This window comes from Dermochelys coriacea, chromosome 8 (genome assembly GCF_009764565.3).
Source record: "Dermochelys coriacea isolate rDerCor1 chromosome 8, rDerCor1.pri.v4, whole genome shotgun sequence".
In the NCBI taxonomy this organism is placed as follows: domain Eukaryota; kingdom Metazoa; phylum Chordata; order Testudines; family Dermochelyidae; genus Dermochelys; species Dermochelys coriacea.
Window position 1 is genome coordinate 91,706,459 of NC_050075.1, and position 23,534 is coordinate 91,729,992.

The 23,534-nt window shown below is 39.7% G+C and overlaps 1 protein-coding gene across 6 annotated transcripts in view; it reads left to right on the forward strand.

The window, feature by feature from the left end:
* DOCK7 (dedicator of cytokinesis 7) overlaps positions 1 to 23,534 on the forward strand; it is a 144,084-nt gene that overhangs the window by 71,524 nt on the left and 49,026 nt on the right. For 3 of the 6 annotated variants that reach the window (XM_038413316.2, XM_038413317.2, XM_038413318.2), the window contains exons 15-27: positions 6,824 to 6,941; positions 7,813 to 7,883; positions 11,733 to 11,871; positions 12,135 to 12,236; positions 12,490 to 12,576; positions 13,207 to 13,438; positions 15,791 to 15,955; positions 16,771 to 16,940; positions 20,321 to 20,413; positions 21,698 to 21,787; positions 22,803 to 22,898; positions 23,015 to 23,155; positions 23,290 to 23,403. In XM_038413316.2, the coding sequence (XP_038269244.1) occupies positions 6,824 to 6,941; positions 7,813 to 7,883; positions 11,733 to 11,871; positions 12,135 to 12,236; positions 12,490 to 12,576; positions 13,207 to 13,438; positions 15,791 to 15,955; positions 16,771 to 16,940; positions 20,321 to 20,413; positions 21,698 to 21,787; positions 22,803 to 22,898; positions 23,015 to 23,155; positions 23,290 to 23,403 (1,618 nt within the window). The remainder of the gene's footprint in view (positions 1 to 6,823; positions 6,942 to 7,812; positions 7,884 to 11,732; positions 11,872 to 12,134; positions 12,237 to 12,489; positions 12,577 to 13,206; positions 13,439 to 15,790; positions 15,956 to 16,770; positions 16,941 to 20,320; positions 20,414 to 21,697; positions 21,788 to 22,802; positions 22,899 to 23,014; positions 23,156 to 23,289; positions 23,404 to 23,534) is intronic. The other 3 variants (XM_038413321.2, XM_038413322.2, XM_043490545.1) reach the window with 1 other exon arrangement.

Consider the following 23,534-nt stretch of genomic DNA (forward strand, 5'->3'; position numbering starts at 1 on the left):
TGTAGAGGTATGAAGAGAGCAGGAGAAAGGGAGTCAGGACTCCTGGGTTTTCTAACTTGCTGTGTTAGCACGGACAAGTCACTTAACCAGCCTGTCCTTCAGTTTTCTCAGTTTTATGAAGGAGAGTATTATCTACTTTTTACGAGTCCTGTCACATAATTTATGTTTGTAAAGCACTTTGAGATCTTCAGATTAAAAGTGTTAGAGAAATGTCAAGTAGTTTTTTACAAGGTTCCTGTTTTGTGCTGTTTTGTTTGTATGAGAAAATAAAAGGGAATAAAAACAGGGCATTCATTTTTTGTCAGCAGTATTTGTTGGTGTATCTACAGAACAACAAGTGTAATGCTACCTAAAGATGTTTGTTCTGCACAATTAAAGGGTGACTATATAGAAATCATTACAAAGTTAACAGAAATATTCACTATCCCCAGGTATGCTACAAACTCATAATACTGTATTATGAGGTATTGTTAATAAAATTTGAAAATTGTGGTCTCTTGAGATGTTTTCATGACAGCAGCCGCTAGTCACTTATTCCCTAGGCCAGTGGAGTCCATATACACACCAAAAGTTTACGCATTTAAGCAAAGTGTTGCACATGCATAACTTTAACTATGTTTAGTAGTTCCATTGATTTTAATGGAACTAGTCACATGTCAAAGGTTTTGCATGTGCTCATGTCCTATGTTGCATCAGGGCTTTAGATTCCAGGTACATTGTGATGAATGTGGCTAATCCATTAAATAACAATGACTTTGGCCGTGGCTTTTTACGAGTCCTGTCACATAATTTATGTTTGTAAAGCACTTTGAGATCTTCAGATTAAAAGTGTTAGAGAAATGTCAAGTAGTTTTTTACAAGGTTCCTGTTTTGTGCTGTTTTGTTTGTATGAGAAAATAAAAGGGAATAAAAACAGGGCATTCATTTTTTATCAGCAGTATTTGGTGGTGTATCTACAGAACAACAAGTGTAATGCTACCTAAAGATGTTTGTTCTGCACAATTAAAGGGTGACTATATAGAAATCATTACAAAGTTAACAGAAATATTCACTATCCCCAGGTATGCTACAAACTCATAATACTGTATTATGAGGTATTGTTAATAAAATTTGAAAATTGTGGTCTCTTGAGATGTTTTCATGACAGCAGCCGCTAGTCACTTATTCCCTAGGCCAGTGGAGTCCATATACACACCAAAAGTTTACGCATTTAAGCAAAGTGTTGCACATGCATAACTTTAACTATGTTTAGTAGTTCCATTGATTTTAATGGAACTAGTCACATGTCAAAGGTTTTGCATGTGCTCATGTCCTATGTTGCATCAGGGCTTTAGATTCCAGGTACATTGTGATGAATGTGGCTAATCCATTAAATAACAATGACTTTGGCCGTGGCTTTTGACGTTGACCATGGCCTTGCTTACAAACTTGGCTACAAGATGATAACCACAAATATTGTGGCTTAATGGAACTGAGAGTGAAGCAATTACGTTACTTGCAGGACACATTCTTTATAAACAAATCTTGAAGGAATAGCACAGAGTATGTGTTGGCTCAAATCACTTCTGGCCTATTGTTAAAATGAGCCCCATTTAATCTTTCTTCTTTAGCCTTTAGTAGATTATGTTTTAACTCCATGAGTAAAATAATAATAATGCTGTGACCAGAATAGTCGTATTTGTACTGAGATAATAATGATTACCATAATTAACCGTGATATAGAATGCATAGTACTTTATACCAGAGAATTAGATTCAGTGAGATTGATTGCTCTGCCACATAGTATCAGTGTTTTAAGGGGTGTGTCCATGAGATTACAGCCTATAAGAAGTTACTTTAGACAAAAACTACTATTGGAACAATATAATTCTCTACTAAATTCTAAGCATTTTCAGATTAATTTCTGTAGAAACTCATTAAATGTGTATGGTGCCCTATTGATTTCAGTCCTATTAAAAACTACATCCTGCATTACTTTACTCATGTGAGTATCTCCATAGTGTTCAAAGGAGCTATTCACATGAATAAAGTTAAGTACATGCTTAAGTATTTTCAAGATCGAGGCCTGAGTTTGTACTTGTCTGTGCCGAAATTTCTTTGGGCCCTTACAGTTTAATTTGTAATGTTGGTGGAGTTTTATTTTAAATGATTGATATGGATAGATCCCTTATTACAGGAATTAAAGATGCAAAATACCTATTAGCCCAGCCTGTTCCTCCCCTTCCAGTGTTTAAAAAAAGGAAGATAAACATGCATGTTAAATATATACATATTTTCTGCATGTAAAAACCCATGATAGTCATATAGTCAAAAGACTGAAAGTCATTGAACCCTTAACTTGGTGAATACAGTTCAGATAAAGTTTTCAGTTAAGCATGGCACCACTTTGTAACAGGGAGAGACAGGTAATTGTCGTTTTCCCATACTGCTATTGTTCTGTAAGTTACAAAATAGTAGAACTGGTTGAAAAATTAAAAAACACTTTTGCAAATGTTTGAAGTTGCTTTCCTTTTCAGAGTTTAAAACAAAGCCACTTTTTATTTTTTTCAAATATTTTTCATAATTTCCCCCCAGTAACTTTTCCAGTATTCCCATTTTTCCCAAGGAGAAGAGAATCAACCCTTGAGTTTGTCCTCAGTAAGGCTCAGGAGATGGTTCAAAAAGTAACTAGAGTTGAGCCACAGTACACCAAACTATAATTAAGTCCAGTGCTCTTGGGCGGAAGAAGTGGTGTAAATGAGTATCACTCTAACACTAAGCTTTGAAAAAATGGATTTAAACAAATAAAATGGGGAAGCTAGTCAAAAATTCTAAAGTCAAAAATAAAAAAACGATGGGTGGGATTTTCCAAAGCACTCGTCACTGGCCAATTCTATTCCCACCAAAATCAGTGAGAGTTTTGTTATTGATTTCAACAGCAGTGGATTTAGGTCAATGCTAAGCACTTTTTGAAAGTCCCACCCTCAAAATACCACAACAAAGCCACAGAAGAGATTCATATCCTTATACAAGCCGGGGTCCGGGGAAAAAAACCAGTCTGATTAAATGATAAGTTTCAAGAGGTTATTCAGAGCCTGTAGGAGAAAATTGTCTCTGAGAGCTGAGACCTCACACTGCTAGAAAAAAAGATGTATTTGACAAAAACAATCCTGAAGGGCATTCATGTCTTGCTACCTGGCTGACCCTCATTAAGTGAGCTTTTAAGGATTTTTATAGTATGAATAAAACAAAGAAAAATGTCTTTGGATTTTACAGAAAAGAGAAATTTTAATAACGGTGAGAAAATCCCTTCAAGAGTTCAAGATCGCCTCTTTATAAATGTATTCAAAATTAAGGATTTGAGAAAATGGCTGTAATCACATTATATAAATATTTAGAGAACTGCCTGGTGCTTTAATTTCCTGGGCTGAGAAAGACTTTGCAGTTTAACAGTTCATTTTATGAAGGTAAAAGTACTTTTGAGTTCCTTTGCAAATAATATAAGCTTTGCATACGTTTTGCATAGCATTGTGGATATCCTGCAGTAAAAGCCTTAGACACAAGTCTTTGGATTAGAGCCTTTGAGTGTCCCACTTAGTCTTAAGGAGAAAAGGAGTACTTGTGGCACCTTAGAGACTAACAAATTTATTTGAGCATAAGCTTTCGTGAGCTACAGCTCACTTCATCAGATGCATTCAGTGCTGTAGCTCATGAAAGCTTATGCTCAAATAAAGTTGTTAGTCTCTAAGGTGCCACAAGTACTCCTTTTCTTTTTGCGAATATAGACTAATACGGCAGCTACTCTGTAACCACTCAGTCTTGTCTCTCTACTTTCCTCCTCTGAAACCATGCTAAGACTATAGACTTTTGACCTTCAGGGACTCTGCCAACAAAGTTGTGCCAAATAATTAACCCTTAACAGCCCAATAACTTGGCACAAAGCCCACATAGCTAGACAATCTTTGCCATGACTTCACGTTCTCTCAGCATGTTCAGAGGAATGTGATAACATCATCAGTATCCCAGCCAGTCTATAAAGTGCCCAGAACGTGGTGCAAAACAAGTGATGAAATGAGCCCTTATGATGAAGTGTCTCTAATGAAGGAGGGAAGGCTTGTTTGGTGGGTCTTGATGGCTTAGCAGAGAGGAAAAATAATTAGAACTTAATAGGAGAAAGGGGAAATGAAGATGAAACTGGGGTCTAGCACTTACTGTACAAGATCTGTATAAGTGAAGTGGTTCCAGTTACACCAGTTTTACACTGGAGTAACATCACTGATGCCAGGGCCATGTGAGTGAGCTGAGAACCAGGACATGCTGATTCAGGATCATATTCTGAATGAATAGCTAGGCATTTTTTATCCTGTTATGAACTGTATTTAAGTCCCCGACAAAGCACACTTATGACACCACTGGCTGTATCAACTAATCGTCAGGGGCAAATTTTCAAAGGCACAAGTAGGAGTTAGGCACCTAACGCCCATTGACTATTAATGGAAATCAAAACCTTACTGCCTTTGAAAATTTCCCCTTAATATACATGATGATTGTCCTAACAGCCTTTATTTAAATGAGAGATAATCAAAAGTCTTTCCCCCCCCCCATATTTTTGGTTGTGAATTTATCCAAAGACAGATCTTAGCTGCACTCTAAAGTCATCTTGGGGATTCCTTGGGTGGAAGAGAGCCGCTGTGATAGCTTCTACCCCACTGCCTCCTCCCAGCCCCTCGGAGAAGAATGGATGTTTGGATCTAGGGTTTTGGCGTGGGCCCATCTCTACTATTCTACATAACTCAGCCCTAACACTGCTTTTAATATAGGGATCTTGTAGCATGGCTTCCCAAATACATTAAATCCCTGTCTTAAGCACTAATAATACTTAATGAAAGCTTTGCGAGCAAAATGCATTTTAAAGCAAATTTTAATTTCTATTTTTAAAAAGAACATCAAGGAGCAAATGTATTCATGCCCAAACGAGGAGGACATTTAGCAGAGCCACAAAAAAAGCATGAGCCACCCTCTGAAAGAACAAGAGAACGTTGATTAGGCATGGTGAACAATGGGGATGAAATTCAAAAGCTTCATTTGGCATGAAGGACTTTGTTTGAAGAGAGTAAATTTGCCGTGTGAGAAGTAGGCACATTCCACTGCCTGGAGAGGGAAAGTAATCTGAGTTCACGGTGCAGTCCCATGTTGCATTCTGGTGCTGTAGAGTTGAGCTGCTTTGTACAGGAGCCGACTTTCAGTGGGTACCCCCTTAAAAGCAGCTTTCTCTTCTCAGAGTCCTGCAGAAGATCTCAAGCCCAGTGTTATTCCCACTCTACATGCATGGAATTCTTATCGAAATTAGTGGGGGCTCTGGATGTGTAAAGAGAGCAAGATATCTGTGATGACAATCTTAAGAGGAATCTTTTGTTTTTAGTCTGTCACTGCTGATGCTCTGGGGCTGCTGCTTATTACACTGATGAATTGTCTCGCTGTTCTTTTGTTCTCCCCACATCTGTTTCTTGTGTCCACTTGTTGTCTCTCTTGACTTAGTAACCTAAACTGGGGAGCTCTTTGGGGCAAGGACCATCTTTTTGTTACCTGTGCATTAGAGTGCTTTCAGCTAGTTCCACTTCAAAGAGGACTTGATCATTTAGTTGTCTTTTGGCAACATACAAGAGCCTTAAATGGGTGTAAATTATATCCATGTCCAATGTAAGGACTCTGTGCTGCGAGAGTGGTGTAAAGGGGCCATAATGTGAATGAGAATAAGGCCATGAGACTTTAAAGTGCTTGGTCTCCTCTGATCTGTGCTTTCCAGGGGCCAGTGAGGTCTTGCTGCGTGTGGATCTGTGAAGTGGGTGGATGTCCCAGCTTCCTCTGGATCACTGGGCTGGGGCAAACTGTTCCCTCACAATAGAAGCGTGAGTAGGAAACGCTGAGTGTTTAAAACTCCTGGGACCTGATTCTTCTTTGTCCTACACTTCGTGCAGTCATTTATACCTGTGCAAAGGGAGTGCAAAAACTTCCACCAAATCAGAATAGTAATGCACTACATCTGCCTTACACTTGCTTTGCACTAGTGTAGATGACTGCACAAGAAGCAAGACGATGAGGAATCAGTCACCTGGAGGTTCTTCTCTCCCCTGCAGAGGGAACTGCTACATGAGAAAGAATGGAGCCTGTGGTTCACTATTCTGTTGGTGATGCATGAGTCAGAATAAAATCCAGCTCACTTGCATGGGTTTTGCAGGCCTAAAAGGATTAAAAAATAGTAAAACCTTATTTCAGTCACCAGAGTGAGCAGCTACAACTGATAAACAGAGGGTGCAGATCTGCTGAATAAGTAGGTTCCATTTCTATATAGTCACGTTTCAGAGGAGAACTGCACTTTGAGACTATCATGATGTCTTCTCTGTCATCCCCTCACAAGTGTCAGCAAGGCAGGTGCTTCATGGGAGACGGGTGGGTGGGTGTGTTGGACAATTTAAAACCATGCACATGCTTCCCTGTTGATGCTCTCACTTTCCAAGGGAATTGTTGATGTGGTATACTCATTGAACAGAACTCTTTTTAAAATGGCAAGAAAGCTTTAGAATGACACTGACCTAGAATTACTGTATCAGATCAGAGCCTGTCACTTAGTTGGGAGAATTGAGGTTTGAGGTTTGGCTCATGAGTTATAACCAAATCACCTTTGAGGGTGGAGTGAGAGGGGGGGATATAAGGAAAAAAAACCAAGACCTTTATATGTTCCATTGAATTTCTACTTGTTTTTGGAGATTATAGCATCAATAGTTGTGTGTGCTACCCAGAGTTTTCATGTTGAGGTAAATGTTAATGCTTCTGTCTTTTGCAGAAATCTTCTGTACGTCTACCCTCAGAGCCTTAACTTTGCCAATCGTCAGGGCTCCGCCAGGAATATCACTGTGAAAGTCCAGTTTATGTATGGAGAGGATCCAAGCAATGCCATGCCAGTAAGGAATATGCTTTGCTTTCAATTCCTATAATGGCTTGGTGCTGCCAATGTAAAGTATTACCGTCTGCACCGCAGCCAGAAAGGTGGTGCAGTAACTAGCAACACTCTGAAAAGACCTTTTGGGATGACTGTTTCTGTTGGAATTAAAATAAGAGTATTTCAGAACACAGCACACATTTAAATGCAGTTTGTCAAGCAGCTGAGTTGCAATTGATGTTCCAGAGCCAGACTCGGGAAGTCTGTGGTGACCGCCCTTTAGGCTGGTAATGTACTATTTTTGCTTCAGTAGCAAAAAAAAATTGAATCTTATGATCTAGTCTTATTCAGGGCCAGATCCTCATCCAGCAGAGCTCACTGAATTACACTTGCTGAGGAGCTCTCTGTGGGTTCCTTCTCCCTTTCCCACATTCTTTTGTTCTCTCTGTTCCCCTTTCTTCCTTCCTCCTTTGGTCACACTTGCCTTGATTCCCTCTGTATCTCATCCCCTTTTCTTTCTCTGGTATATTCTCAATTTATTGTCTTCCTGCCTCTTGCTCTCATGCAGACTGGGAATCTTGCACTCTTTTGCCAGGGTCTGGAAATTCTCCTGGTGTTGTCCAACTGAGAATGAGGGCTAGCTGTACCACATGGCTTTGTCAGCCAATGCTTTGGCTGGCCCCACTCCACCCAATTTTTGCAACTGGGTTTATGAAATAATTTTTTAAATGATCAAGATGTTGTGTAGTAACAAAGGGACAAATCCTCAGCTGGTGTAAATCGGCACCGCTCCATTGACTTCAGTTTACAGTAGCTGAGGATCTGGATCTAAGCCTCAAATGATGTAGAACTCTGGCGCAAACTCTAACGCTTCTTATGTTGTGTTTCTGCAGGTTATCTTTGGTAAATCTAGCTGTCCTGAATTTTCAAAAGAAGCATATACAGCTGTAGTATATCATAACAGGTAAAATACAAAAGCTGCTTTTAAAAAATGATAGGGCCACGATGCTACTCCACTCAAGTCAGAGGAGTTTTACTGGTGTGAATATGGAGCAATTCAATGTGAATCTGACTCATTATTACTGACAATACACTCAGCGCTTATCATATATAAAATAATAAAGACAGCTCCCAAAATTCCAGTTGTACTTTTATAGAGATTGAGGGCCAGAGTCTGTTCTCACAGAGGTGTAAATCAAGAGTATTCTGGGTAAAACTGATGTGAGAGGTGAATCGAATCCTAAAAGTTTCCTTCTTGCAGGACATTGAGCACACCAGCCTGTACACTTAAGCACAAGCTTAAAGTTAGGCATATCAATCAATGGGGACTATTCATGTGCTGAAGTTAAGCACATGCTCAGAGTATTTGGCATCTTGCAGTTTTGAGACCAAAGTTCTGACTCAGACACCCTTACTCAAACTAATCGTCCTTACTCATGAAAATAGTCCCATTAAAGCCAGTGGCACTACCTGAGGCAAGGAGTACTCACCTGAGTAAAGAATGCATAAGTTGGCCCCACTTCTGCATTTGTTCATAACCTCTTACATTTACAGAAATGCACTAAAGGACAAGGCTCTTACTTCAGTGAGACTGGAATTGGACTCTGATTGCAGTGTATAAAGCTTAGAGAAAATTGTATTCCGTATGGTTCTAACTTAAAATAAGCAGACAATTTGGTAGTTCGATACAAAAATCAAGCATGAAATCCTGGCCTCATTGAAGTCAATGGATGCTTTACAAGGATTTCATGCCAGATCTATGAAATGAAGTCATGTGCTTGCTTTTTGCTGAAAATAGAATGAACATCTCATTTGAAAATTGACCTAATTTATAATTATTAGCATTCATTCAAAAGCAATTAAATAACAGGTCTATGTACTCCAATTGTCCTTTATATTTCCAGAAAGCAAATTCATTTAATCATTTCCTTTTTAGAATAAAGCATACTTTTTATTATTTTTATTAGTAGACAGGAAAAATGCCTTTGTTGAACCAAAGATGTTCATGAAAATGAGCAAAAATGCTGATAAATTATAGATCTACTTCCAGGTTGAGGTGGCGTGAGGTCCAGGAATTGATTGTTTAAATTGTGGACCATTATTAAAAGTACTGTTGGTCTAAAGGAGCTGTGAACATTTTAATGTTTAGTATTAGTCAATCAAAAATTGGGAGTATTTTTATGAAGATTTTCCATCAGGCACTATTGAATATCTCTCATACAACAAGGGTTAACAATGTGTGCTATATGTACTTGTACAGCCTAGAGTTATGGCCTTCCAGAAATACGTAGGCTTCATTTCCAGTTCTGATGATTCACGAGACATAGGATGTGTTAAAAATCAGATCATTCTGATTACCATTGTACCTCTTCCCCATTTCAATTCTGACCTTCTTTCTGAAGCCACAGTCTCCAGACTGGTTAGAGCTATAACAAATGCTGTTAAAACTTAAGATTTTCAAAGGAGCCTAAGGTGCCCAAATTCCAGTGAAATTCACTAGGACAACGGTTTTCAACCTTTTTTCATTTGTGGACTCCTAAAAATGTTCAAGTGGAGGTGCGGACCACTTTGGAAATCTTAGACGTAGTCTGTGGACTCCCAGGTTGAAAACCACTGCACAAGGAGATGGCCACGTCAGTCTCTTAGGGTCTGGCTTCGCTTCAAGGTTAACTCTCGTGATCGGCACCCAGGTCAGCCTAGCCCCCGGGCATGAGCAGCCACGCTGCAAAGCCAGACTCAAATTATTGTGTCCTCACTGGTGCTGAGCTCCCCCATGTGCGTTGCTAAGATTTCTGAGGGCACATCCTATGGTTCTTTGTAGTGTCATAAGCTGCGCTGCTCTATGATGCTTTCCCAGTGAATTTTGGGGAACTCGTCGGTCTTTCTGGGCACATGGGGGAATTGTGGGAAGGCACTGGAGGACTACCGGCACTCGAGTTATTTAGCCTGCATATGCACTGCAACATGAGTGGGTTACTAACCTGAGTGAAAGCGGCACTCGGGCTTTAGCCTGTAGCTCCAGCCTGGCCAGCTAGCCCAAGCTTAAACCACCATCCAGATCAGGTGAGGGGGTTCTGTGTGTAAATGGGAATGAGGTTAGCAGCAATACCTGAATAAGATCCCAAGTTTACTCTGCAGGAAAGACATCCCCTTAAAAATCCCAGCCAGAATAAGAAACCTGGAAAACTCAGCTTTCAAATGGCATAGAACATTAAGCTCCAATCCAGCAAATCCCTTAACGAGAACGAGGAGTAATGGTCTCAAGTTGCAATGGGGGAGGTTTAGATTGGATATTAGGAAAAACTTTTTCACTAAGAGGGTGGTGAAACACTGGAATGCGTTACCTAGGGAGGTGGTAGAATCTCCTTCCTTAGAGGTTTTTAAGGTCAGGCTTGACAAAGCCCTGGCTAGGATGATTTAACTGGGACTTGGTCCTGCTTTGAGCAGGGGGTTGGACTAGATGACCTTCTGGGGTCCCTTCCAACCCTGATATTCTATGATTCTATGATTCTATGATTAAGCACAGAGTGAACTTCAGTGGTGTGAGTGGCACATGGCTCATGTGCTTCAAGTGAAGCACCCATTTAAGTGCTTTGTGAACTGGCCTTAATTGGCACACTAGACTCTAGGGCGCCCCTTGAACTTGGAAACAGGAACTATAGACAGGGCCGTCCCTAGCTATTCTGGGTCCCTACGCAGCCCCCGCCATGAGGGTGTGTGTGTGTGTGGGGCCACAGGCCTCCGCTGGGGTGGGGGTGGGACTGGCTTGGGGGGGAAGAGGGAACCGCCCCCCCAGCACTCATCAGCAGCGTGGTTGAGGCTGGGTTGCTGTTCTTCCTGCCGCCAGTGAGTGCAAGCCCGGCCCTGCTTCAGTCCTCATTAGGGGACCAGATGACAAGAACAAAATATCGGGACACATGGAGGGGCAGCCACAGACTCATCCCCTCCCCCCCCCCACCACCAGGGCTAGCTCTAGGTTTTTTGCCGTCCCAAGCAGGGGGAAAAAAAAAAGCCAGAGTTCTGCCGAAGCGGAAAAAAAAAAAAAGCCGGAATGCCGCCGAAGCAAAATATTGGGACAAATGGCATCCCGCCTGTACATCGTCTGGTCACCCTCGTCCTCAGAGGCAGGAAGGGGCCAAGCAGGGGTGGGGCTTTGGGGAAGGGGTGGAGTGGGGGCAGGGCAAGGGTGGAGCAGGGGCTGGGGGCTTTGGGGAAGAGGTGGGGCAGGGGCTGGAGCAACATGCAGCTGCGCAGGGCACCAGGAAATTTGGTGCCAAATTTGCTGGTACCCTACGCAGCTGCATACTTTGCGCATGGGTAAGGACAGCCCTGACTGCTGATGACATCAGCAGCAGCATGGGAATCTAGGGTTCACTCCGATTTTGATGCAAGAAGAAATGCAGCGTGGTAAAATGTTAAATTAAAAAATAAAGTCTGGAAGCTAATCAGATTTTATGTACTGTTCAATGAAATAGCAAAAATACTTTTTCTAATTATTCAAAAAGATGACACCCATGTTTAAGGTCCAATGTATTATGACAACTTTTGGCAGACCATTACAAATATTGTCTGGGCTAATGTATTTTTCCAAACACTGATCAGAAAGTAAAACTTGTAACCCTCTGAGGTACTCCATTTATTTCCTTCTTTGCACAAAGAGTTCAATCTAACCAATCTAAAAAGGATTGTGGAAAAAATAAACATCCCAAAAGGTAAAGCAACCAGGCTAAGCGAGGTTTATTTGAATGCCAGTAATAATCCTAATTACAGAATTTGTATTGATAACTGAGTTGATGATTTTGTTTCGAAACAGATCTCCTGATTTTCATGAGGAAATCAAAATTAAACTCCCTGCCACTTTAACTGATCATCACCACCTACTTTTTACTTTCTATCATGTCAGTTGCCAACAAAAACAAAACACTCCTCTTGAGACGCCAGTTGGATACACTGTAAGCATCTTTCTTTCTGTCTTGCTTTCAACAAAATCAGATTTTGATCCAAAGCAGAATATATTGATAATGTATTTGTTGTGATTTCCCTCAGCATTGTCACATCATTACATGACATAATTTGAATAGTGCTTCAACTTGTAAAAGTCTAGAATGGCCACTAATCACACATTAGCCATGTTTCCATCCAAAAAGTGTTTGCTATGAATTTCAACCCTGTAGGACTCAAGATACTGTGTTGTTTTTTTCCCCCTCTCTTAAAGTGGATACCAATGCTTCAAAATGGACGTTTGAAGACTGGTCAGTTCTGCCTACCTGTTTCATTGGAAAAACCACCACAGGCTTATTCTGTGCTTTCTCCAGAGGTCAGTTATTGCTCATGCTGAAATCCCTCAGCAGAAGATACAAGTAAAAAACTATAGAAAACTTTGAAATTCCTAGGCTATTTCTTGGAAGCTGTTAACTCTAAAAAGTGCTGTGTGTATCATCTGACAGTAAAATGGAGTTAGTATTTTAATTAGAAGAACCGTAGCTCTACAAAAGAGGTGTTTTTTCTTTTCCTACATGTAACGTCTGAGGTGTCTCACATGAGTTAATGATTTTATTAATTTCCTATAGGTGCCCCTTCCTGGAATGAAGTGGGTAGATAATCACAAAGGAGTTTTCAATGTAGAAGTTGTTGCCATATCATCCATCCACACACAGGTAATTATTAATAGTGGACGTAGTCACATATGTAGCTTCATAGTCATTTGACAACGGCAACATTGAATCTCCCGCTTGTAATAAATGTGTAATAAACTCACATCAATTTCAGTGAAAGCTTAAAGTAACAAGGGATGTAAAGTTCCGAGAGGACTGAAAACTGAACTGTTGCCCCAAATTCTGCTCATAGTGCATCCTGGTAACTGTCATTGAAGTCAGTGGGAGTTTTGGGTGCATACCTAAGGACAGAATGGCCTGCAAAACTTTTAGCTTCTCGGCCTGTGGCCTATATCCTTGAAATTTTAGTACTCAGATCTCAGACTTTCATTTTTTTTCCTGTTTTATCTTTCTTTTCCTAAATGTATCCTCTTCCAGTTGTACTTGAACTATAATGTGAAACTGCACTCCTTTTGACTAATCAATACTTCACATATTTTATTTTGAAGTCCCAGGTTTCTTTTTGGCTGTTTTTACATATTGTGTTGTTTTATTTGTGATGTGGTTGGAGGGAGGGGGTTTGCATGTTCTTTCTGTTTTGTTGATAAATCCTCAATGAATGGGTTACTTAAGATAGATCCATTGAGGCTTTGAAAGTAACATATTCACAAATTTCATTTTATTTGTGTGTAGGACCCTTACCTTGACAAATTTTTTGCACTTGTTCATGCTCTGGACGAGCACATGTTCCCTGTGCGAATAGGAGACATGAGAATTATGGAGAACAATTTGGAAAATGAATTGAAGAGCAGCATTTCAGCTTTAAATTCATCTCAGCTGGAGCCGGTAGTGCGATTTCTTCATCTCCTGCTTGACAAGCTGATTCTTCTGGTAGTGAGACCTCCTGTCATTGCAGGCCAAATAGGTATTTTCTTGAAGTTTTATACAAACACATTTGATAAACTGATGCTTTCAACTTTATTATATTTGTGTAGAAATTAAAACAATTCCATATTCATGCCAACATTTTAGGAATGCAAATATACAATGTATCCTCAAAATAAAACATGCTGGCATCTGGATCTGTAGTGATACATACTAGAAATATCTAAGGTCATTTTGGAAAAATCTTGGCATATGAGTAGGGTGACCTGATGTCCTGATGTTAGGGGTTTTGTCTTGTATACCCAACTCTATCCCCCTTCCCCACCCCCTGAAAAAAAGTGTCTCCATTTTTCAACTTGCTATCCGGTCACCCTTATTATGAGTTATGGTGCCCAATTTAAGATTCTTAAAGAGACCTGATTTTCAGAGGATGGGTGCCCAACACTTTCTGAAAACCAGGACCTATTAAGGTGACACCAAGCTGAGCACCCAGCGTTTGAGACCCCCAACATCCCTAGTCACCTTGAAAAATCTTGGCCTAGCTAAGATTAGATTTAGATGCTGTTCATTCATAAGGACATAAGAACGGCCATACTGGGTCAGATCAAAGGCTCATCTAGCCCAGTATCCTGTCTCCGACAGTGGCCAATGCCAGGTGCCCCAGAGGGAATGAACAGAACAGGTAATCACCAAGTGATCCATCCCGTTGCCATTCCCAGCTTCTGGTAAACAGAGGCTAGGGACGTCATCCCTGTCCATCCTGGCTAATAGCCATTGATGGACCTATCTTCCATGAACTTATCTAGTTCATGTAGTAATTATGAATCTGATCCTGCCAGCAGTAATTCCACCCTTTGCCTCCACCACAAGCAAGGCAGCTCCACACAGCTCTCTGTTATGGGCTGGGCTTAAATGACATAATTGAGCACTTAGTAGAATCTGTCAATATTTAAAGTCCTACAGTTCAAACATAGGTGAAAAAGCTATTGCTGTACTTACTGTCCACAGTGTGCGCAGGGAATTGTTTGATTAGATGGAATAAGTGAGCAAGTTTGTTCAGGTATGGTGTGCTTCTGATAAGCAAGTTACTTTTCACTCCTGGAGCACCCTCAATAAATATATACAGTTGGAATTTACTGGTGGCTGCCTTTGAAAATGAATGAGACTTGTGCTCTAAGGTCATGCAGATACTTACCCATGCTGTATGTAGGTATGATATCTTGAATAGACGAATAGGAATAGAACTAATACACTTTGGATGAGGTTGATGATGTAGGTGTTCCAGGGAAATAGACTTGAAAATTAACTAGAGTGACCTCTGCACCGTTTGTGCAGAGATATGTATTGTATGCCAGTTCGGAGATTCAGCTTGTCTTCTAAAAGGAGGAAGGATTTCAAGTGTGAATGTCAGTTCACTGAATATAGTACAGGCATTGGGTCCTATTCTGCTTTTAGAGATCCAACACTGTCTTCATTCAAGTTATTTTGGATTTATATCAGTGTAAGTGAGAGCAGAATTTGGCCCATTCTTATTAAAACGTAGCATATCAAATAGTAACCATTTTAAATCTTAGGATCTGATTCCCATTTGCCCTAAGCCTTATTAGACCACTCTAATAGTATAAAGAGGTCTTATGTGAAAATGATATTCAAGCCCTCATTGTTTAAAACTATAGGTTGAGATTTTTAAAGCAATCTAATGAATTTAGACACAATGGAAGATGTGTCTAAATCCCCTAGACGTCTTTGAAAATCACTAATCATTTTCTTTTTTATTTGTTTGGGAAAGGGTGTGTTTTTGAAACTTGAAGAGTGGCTCTCTTTTTGAAAAAAGCTCTCTTGTTCCACAAATGTTTTTTGTTTTGGGCTCATGAAACTGGTGGCTGCCTTTTAAATAACTGCGGTCATACACAGGTTCCAGCTACAAACATGGGTCTGCCCATATCTTGTTAGCCTATAGCCACATTAGGTTTTCTGTGTACTCATTTTTAGAACATAACCGGTTCAGATACAGAACTGGGCAGTTCTTGTTGGTACATTTCAAACTTCAGTTGCAGCTTGACTGCAGCAAAACTGTTAATGGAGAAGAATGCTGTGAACATCCCAAGGATTTTATCTTTTCATTAACTCATGGCCTGAGCCTGCTCCCATTTGTTCTAGGACTGAGCCTTAATATCATTAAATTTGATATTAAACCAAATGGAGTCTTATCACTGCAGCTCGTATCTGCTCCTTAAACTGTTTTGTTAGAGTTGATCCAAATTTCAATTACAGTATTTCATAAGAAACTTTTTCTGTTTTATGACCTGCTCTGAATGGAATGAGCAATTATAGTGTGATCACAGGTGCTGCTGAACTCTTATAACCAAACTACTCACCTTACTTCTTTCAGTTAACCTGGGTCAAGCGTCTTTTGAAGCGATGGCGTCAATCATAAACAGACTCCACAAAAACTTAGAAGGAAACCAGGACCAGCATGGCAGAAACAACCTTCTCACTTCCTATATTTATTATGTTTTTCGTCTACCAAATACCTATCCCAATTCACCTTCACCAGGTATCTTCACTTCTTGTTTTTAAAACACATTTTATTGAGAAATTGGAGTTGAGTTTGGTGAAAGAGCTTTGTTATATGTAGCTGAATGTCAGAGAGAATATTGTTTCTTGTTTAGAACAGGTGCTAGCAGCCATCCCTGCTGGGTTACATCTCGGTCGTTAGCTTGCTGTGTGACTCAGTGAATCCATCTGTACAATGGGTTTAATAGTACTTGCCTACTTCAAAGGCTTAATCAGTTAATGTTTGTAAGGTGTGTTGAGCGCGTCAGATGGGTAGTGTTCTATAACTGCAAAGCATACGTAGCAGAAGGCTTCTATTTTGGGAGTAAATGTATTCTTTTGTGAATGTACACATAAGACCATATTCTCCAGATTGGACAGACTGGGCTTGACACAAATCTGGAGTGGAGTTAATGTGATATTAAGCCATGTTTGTGACACAGCCTCCCCCCCAAGCGGGCTTGGGGCTGGCAAATATCAGCATGATTCCAAGCACAAGATAGAGCAGCTTGAAGGCTGCTTTATCTTACATCAGTTGCCAACAGTCCCCAGGGGCCATTCCAATAGTCAGGGATCAGTGGACAGAATGGCGTTCTGACCGTGCCCCCTTTTTCCCAGCCACATCCCCTATACTGGAGAGCCAGGTGTGGGGATGGCACAGGAGCTGCTACAGCTACCCTATGCCATCGGAGGAGCCCCCTGCTGCCCGGATCCACCAGGTATGCAGACGCTTTGCAGCAGCAGACTGGTGCAAAGCAGCCACTCTGTGGCCATGATTTATAACATTACAAGATGTTCTCTTGTGTGAAATTGTAGGTCCCGGTGGTTTGGGGGGATCCGTGCATTATGCTACTATGGCTCGATCAGCTGTCCGACCAGCAAGCCTTAACTTGAATCGCTCAAGGAGTCTTAGTAACAGCAATCCGGATATATCTGGGACTCCAACCTCACCAGATGATGAAGTACGGTCAATCATTGGAAGTAAGGTACGATTGCACAACTAAGGCTCCTAAGAAACTCCACGTTTCTCTTCAATCTTAAAACAAATGAAGAAGGAACTTTAATGTGTTTGTCCTTTCAAAAAGAAATCTATATTCACTCACCCTTCCTAATGACCCCTTCAGTGTCTTTCCCTGTGCTGGGAAAGTAGCTGACATTTTGCTCCCAGAACACATGCCACTGTTTCTATTTGACTTGCTAAAAACTCCTAAGAGGAGAGAGAAACAAGTACCAATCAGATCTTACCCTGCCTCCTGACAAGTGTTCCCTGTAAAGACATGGTGGCTGAGAGGGCAGGACGACTTTTTTTTTTTTTTTTTTATTTTATCTATATTCTCTGGCCCTCCGCTGGTATAAAGTGTCACAGCCCCTCCCCACCAGCACCACCACCCTTCCTTTTTCCTTCTGTCTTGAAAGAACTTTTACATCAAGTCCTTGAAAAATCAGCTAATCAAGTTTGTTAGTAAAGTCACACACCTGGGTCAGTTTGACATTTGTCAATCCTGTATTCAAAGAAAAGCAGGGGAGGCTTGATCTGAGTTAGAGATGTCACTAATTTTTGAATGACTAAAAATGTAATTTTCTCACCAGACAGATGACAAGATAAGTTCTGTTTGGTGAACCATTATTTAAAAGAAAGAAAGAAAGAAAGAAAGAGAAAGAAAGAAAGAAAGGACTAGAAGACTTAAAAGAGTTAAAAGATCCACTTAGCTGTCTCACTAATTAAACAACCTTGACCTTTTGTGAAAGGCCCGGGGGAGCGATGTGCATGTGGAATTTACACAGGATATTAGACGCTTTCCATGTGCTGGCTGAGTGAATAATGTGGCAATAGAAAATGGAAAGAGATTTTCTCAGATACATACTCTGTGCTTAAAAAGCTAACGTGTAGACTACAGTTAATGGAAATATTTCTTGCCAGATGCTTGGTCAGCAGATACTAGGCTGGATATGAATATACGAATGTAAGAGAAATAATTACATTTAAATCTATCAAATCCAGTAGTCAAAATATAGATGTCTTCATAAAATGCTGAAAGTGGTACGTAGGTGCAAAATACAAGTTGTACAAGCCCAAATAACAATTTAAGCATGTGACCATCCTACTAAAGAGGACCAATCATGGGAGGCGTTTTTATTTTTAAAAAGTACCCATCATTTTGTTTGTTTCATTTAATTGTTTGGACTAAACCCTTATATTTGTTATCTGTTGTATGGGTTATCTAGTAGATTCCATTTAAGCCATCACTGAGTCATATTTCTGATTTTATTCTAAAAATCTTTAAGTTATTTCTCTTACAGTGTTTAAGGATTGCTTTGGATCAACATTCCACCAAATGCATCCGATGAAGTGAGCTATAGCTCACGAAAGCTTATGCTCAAATAAATTTGTTAGTCTCTAAGGTGCCACAAGTACTCCTTTTCATAATGCAGGAGGTTTTGGATCTGATACTAATCTTTCTGTCTTTCACTATTTTGGGATTCTTATTATTTTTGAAGCAAATTTGACATCTGCCCCAAAATAGCCTTTATGCCATTTTGCACTTGTAATAAAAGTATGTAGATTTCCTAAATTGCTGGAAGTATGCTGGGGAAAAAAAACAAAAAATATCCGGTTTTTGACTGCTATGAATATAATGCTTGAGTACAATCCTGCTCGTGGATCTGCACAAGCAAGCAGATGCACCCACACAGATCCTCTTACAGGACTGGGACCTCAGCCATTGCCTGGAATTTAACAAGCTGTATGTACTTCGTATTTACTCCTCCTTAAGAGAAGAAACTCTCAATTCTGTACATTGTGACTGGGGGAGGGGCTTGTACGTTTTCCAATATGAAATAAAATCGGCTCCCACTGCTGTAAACACGTAAGTCACTTGATCCACATGGCAGTCATTAGGACTGTGCATGTGAGCAAAGTTACACATGTGTTTAGGTGTTTGCAGGATCAGGACATGTGCTTAACTTGACTCATTGCAAGTAGTCCCATTGACTTCTACTCAGTCAAAAGCTGGGCCTTTGCATGATCAGGGCTTTTGTTTGTTTCTGCTGAATAACAATTCAGAACAAAACAGCATTTTTAGTTTGTTTTGTCAGTTTGTTTGTTCCTGAGTCTATTTGAGCAAAATTACAACAACTCTGTGCTCTTTCATACTGGATGGCTCAATGGCATAACCTCAAGATTACTTGGTTAAATCTGCACTCAAGTTTGGTGTGAGTTTTTAATGGGTTGTAAGAAGTGAATTGGTGAGCTGGATCCAGTTTGTAGTTGACAAAAGTCTGTATTTTAAAAACCACCATCCTAGCTGGCATCTAAGCAAAGTTGGCGTGGAGATTGAAAAGTCCTCTCTCCCAGGTGAGGACTGAAGCTCATTTGAGAATGTTATGAGGAGCTATCTATGTAGTAATGATTCCATAATATCTGATCCAAAGGCCCTTGGAGTTAATAGGTTCCCATCGCATTTGGATCAGATTGATGGTGTAAAACAGTTTCTGGAATGAGCTCAGTTTTGTCTGCTCCTACGTTTTCTTTAATTTTCTTGAGACGGATGAGTGGGAACATAATTCTTTTCTACCTGAAATGTTGTATACATGATCTCTTGGTGGAGGAAGATTTGGGGAACAAATTCCATATTAATTAGACTGGGTTTGTTTTTTTTCAATCTATGAAAATTTGAAAAAAAAAAATTTGTCGTGCTATGGAAAGCCTAACTTTTTTTTAAAATGTCATATCTCAAATTTAGCTTTGGGTCTAGAAAAAATGCCTTTTTTCCCATTTGGTCCTTATTGAAATCCAGTGCTTGGCACTATTTTTTCAGAATATTAGCATTCTTTGCTATGAACATGTTTCTTCAGAGCTCATACATTTTTCAACAGGACTTGTGGGGTTTAAGAACGCTATATGGCAAGTAGCCTGGCTAAAGAATTGTAGAGACCCCACAGACCACCTTTTGTGGTTCCCATCATCTATGAGCCCGATTTTGTTCTGCTGCACCAGTGTAAATCTGGAGTAATTCCACTGCAGTCATTGGATTTACTCAAGATGTAAGTAAGAGCAGAATTTGGTCTCGTAATGGTTTTGGTGCATGGAGAGTACAAATACCACAGGTGTAGCCTGAACAGGTGCTCTCATCAATGTTTATGTTGTGTTTGTGTGATTGAAAAATAATAAAATAACCTTTAGGACTAAAATTTCTCAACACATGCCTGAGAATTCAGGTTGCTTTAACAGTACTAATTGGTGTCAAGTGTGTTAAACACATTTTGATTTCTTTTAAGGACTGCATATCTCTAAATTAGACTACTGTGTGGTATGCAACATGTAATATGTGTTTCCTTTCCCAACTGCTTTCTATTATATGCCCAGGGTTTAGACCGCTCCAATTCCTGGGTAAACACTGGTGGTCCCAAAGCTGCCCCATGGGGATCCAACCCCAGTCCAAGTGCAGAGTCAACACAGGTGGTGTCTACATTAGAGTTTTGGTTTTTTTTGTTTTGGTTTTTTATTGGCTGATCTTTCCCTAAAGAACATCTCCTTTTAAGTGTATACTATAGTTTTGGTGGCTTGCTTTTTTCAGTCTTTGAAAAGTTAGCGATTTTTATTTTTTATTTTAAAATTAGCACTTCTCCCCTCCTCCCTGCCACACTGCATGAAAACCCACAAAATGCATAAACAACGTCCCCTTCCTTTCATTTCAGTAGTTGCTGGTTTGTGAAATTTAGATGCTACAGTTCCTTTCCTTTGTTGTTGTTGTTTTTTAACATTAGTTTCTATTTTAGGTGAAGCACATTTTTAGTGGGAACATAGATCACAATTTTATGCAGCATCATGTTTGCTTTTTGTTTTAACGTCGTGAAACATTTTACCATTTTCATAAAGCATTTAGTATCCTTCATATTCAATTGATCCTTCCTTTTTAATGTGAATGTTTGAATGAGAGATAATTAAACCAAAATGAAGTGCTGGAAGCAATGATTCAGAAGATGCAGCTATATCTGTTCTGTGTTGCAAAGTATGAAATTTGTAGTGGCTTACATAAGATAGGTTTCACTTATTTAATCCTGGTTGCCTGTTGCTTTACACTGCATGATTGTTTTTGAACATACCTCTCAACTTTCCTTCCTTGTAAACTCAAATTTACCTCCCTCTCACACAAATCTAGTGTGAACTAACTTGCATTAAGGCAAGTTATTTCCATCAGAAGTGTTGAATCCTGAAATTGAGTTTATGGATAAAGTTGTGTATGCTAAAAGAAAAAAAAATCTCATGTAATTTTCTAATTCCCTGTACTAATAGGTGGGCCATTTGTGGGGGGGGGGGGGAATCCACACATTTGGACTGGTAGATTGAGAGGTATGACACTGAAACGTATAAAAATGTTACATTCCAGACATCTGCATGTTGACAGAATATAAGTATGGAAAAGTTTCATGCTTTGCAGCATTAAATGAAATGTCTTTGTGCATAAAAACATGCTTTTATTTAAAGAACATGTAAATCTTAAAAAAAAAAAAAAAAAAAAAAAACACCTAAACCAAACCAAACCACAACAATGCTTTTTATTGTTGTCACTCTGTTTGTTTAAACAGATGGCTAAGAGTTTGAGAGGGGGTAGAAGGTGTAAAAACCTGTGAAATCTACTGTTAAACAGTATTTTGTAAATGTACATTGTCCTTGAGCTGCAGAAACCATCCCCAGCAAACTTTAATGTGCTGTCATCATTCATTCATCTCCACTCCGTAGGCTACAGATCGAAGTTGTAATCGTATGTCTTCGCACACAGAGACGTCAAGTTTCTTACAAACATTAACAGGACGGTTACCAACTAAAAAGGTAGATTTCAGTGAAGGCAATTGATATCGTGGGGCAGGGAGGTCAAGTCATTCTGAAATATGATTGTCTATTTTTTATTTTGACCTGATTTTCAGAGGTCAGTGGGGAACTGCTTTTGCTGAGCACTTCTGTATACTAGACCACTAGCAAATATAAAATGTCCTGACCCAGTGAATGAGGATGAGTAAAAATAGCAGGAGAGGTTTGACTGATGAATGTTCCTGTTGCTTAGATGGAATTACTATAGGTTTAAAAAAAATATTAGTGCTGCTGTTGGATTATGTAACTGACTTTCTCTAATACAATGAATTAAAATCTGTTAGCTGTTTAACACTGAGGGCCAGTGACCTCTGACCTCACTTACATGAGCGTAAATTCAGCGTAACTCTAGTGACATCAGGGTTTACTCTGGATTTAAGCCAATTGAAAGGAGGTAAGAATCTACTCCTAAATAATGCCAGTGACACAAAATCTGTTGACTTTTTGAATAATAAAACACCATCAGTGACTTCTGCTAGTCTGTGATTTGTTCTTTCTGGGAATTGAAACTAAATCAAGAAGGTGGCTGTTAGCGCAATATGGTTTATTTTTCCCATATGTACCATTTTGCTAAAGTTCTTTCTCAAAATAAATATACACTTTTGTTCAAATTGCTTTATATGTCCCCTTTTTACTCCCTTTTACTTCAAGAATCTGAACAGGCAGAAAGGTAGATTTTTAAACTAATTTGAGCAACAAACATTTTGGCGGGGAAGAAAATTGTCAACACTTAAATTTTAATGTTGGACCAAAATGACGTGATGTTTCTCACCTTACACATCATAACAGTGTCCTATATTGTTAATTGGGGGGCTCCTTTAAGGGACATTGTCACTGCTGTTGCATTAACATTTATTATTTCGCTTATCCTCATTGTTCTCCATATTTTTCATGTGCTGGGCTTCCATTTTTCACGTGTATTGTGTTGCAAGCCAATGTGGGTACTAGGACTAACTTTGGATTTGAATCTGCTTAGCTTTTTCATGAAGAACTGGCCTTACAGTGGGTTGTCTGCAGTGGAAGCATTCGGGAGGCAGCTTTACAGCAGGCGTGGTTCTTCTTTGAGCTTATGGTGAGCATATTGGAAACCCATAGTTTACGGGATTAATCCAGGTTTTTAGTAAAACAGACACCACTGTTAATAGCAGAATGCTTTTCACCATTACTAGTAATATATGTTTCCTATAGGTGAAGAGTATGGTGCATCATTTGTATTTTGCTGACAAACTGGACGCTCCAAGGAAGAATCGTTTTCCAGAACGTTTCATGGATGACATAGCTGCTCTGGTCAGCACAATTGCCAATGATATAGTCTCTCGGTTTCAGAAGGTAATAGCAAGCACTTAGCTGCACCCTGGCCAATTCTGCAGCATGTTCCATCCAGGTGCATAGATGGGGGCCTTAATTTGAAACTGTTTTGTTACCATTTTCCTTGCATTTTTTCTTTTTGTTCTCCCATTCAGGATACTGAAATGATTGAAAGGCTCAACACCAGTCTTGCATTTTTCCTCAATGATTTGCTGTCTATCATGGACAGAGGGTTTGTCTTTAGCCTTATTAAGGCCTGCTACAAACAGGTAAATGCAGAGAAATGTTATATATTAATTGGGTTCCGTGTCACACCACACTACTGTAACTTCCTTAGGACCAGCTGTGAAGCAGGAGCACAACATTCCATTATCAATATGTCTTTAAAAAAATTAGCTTG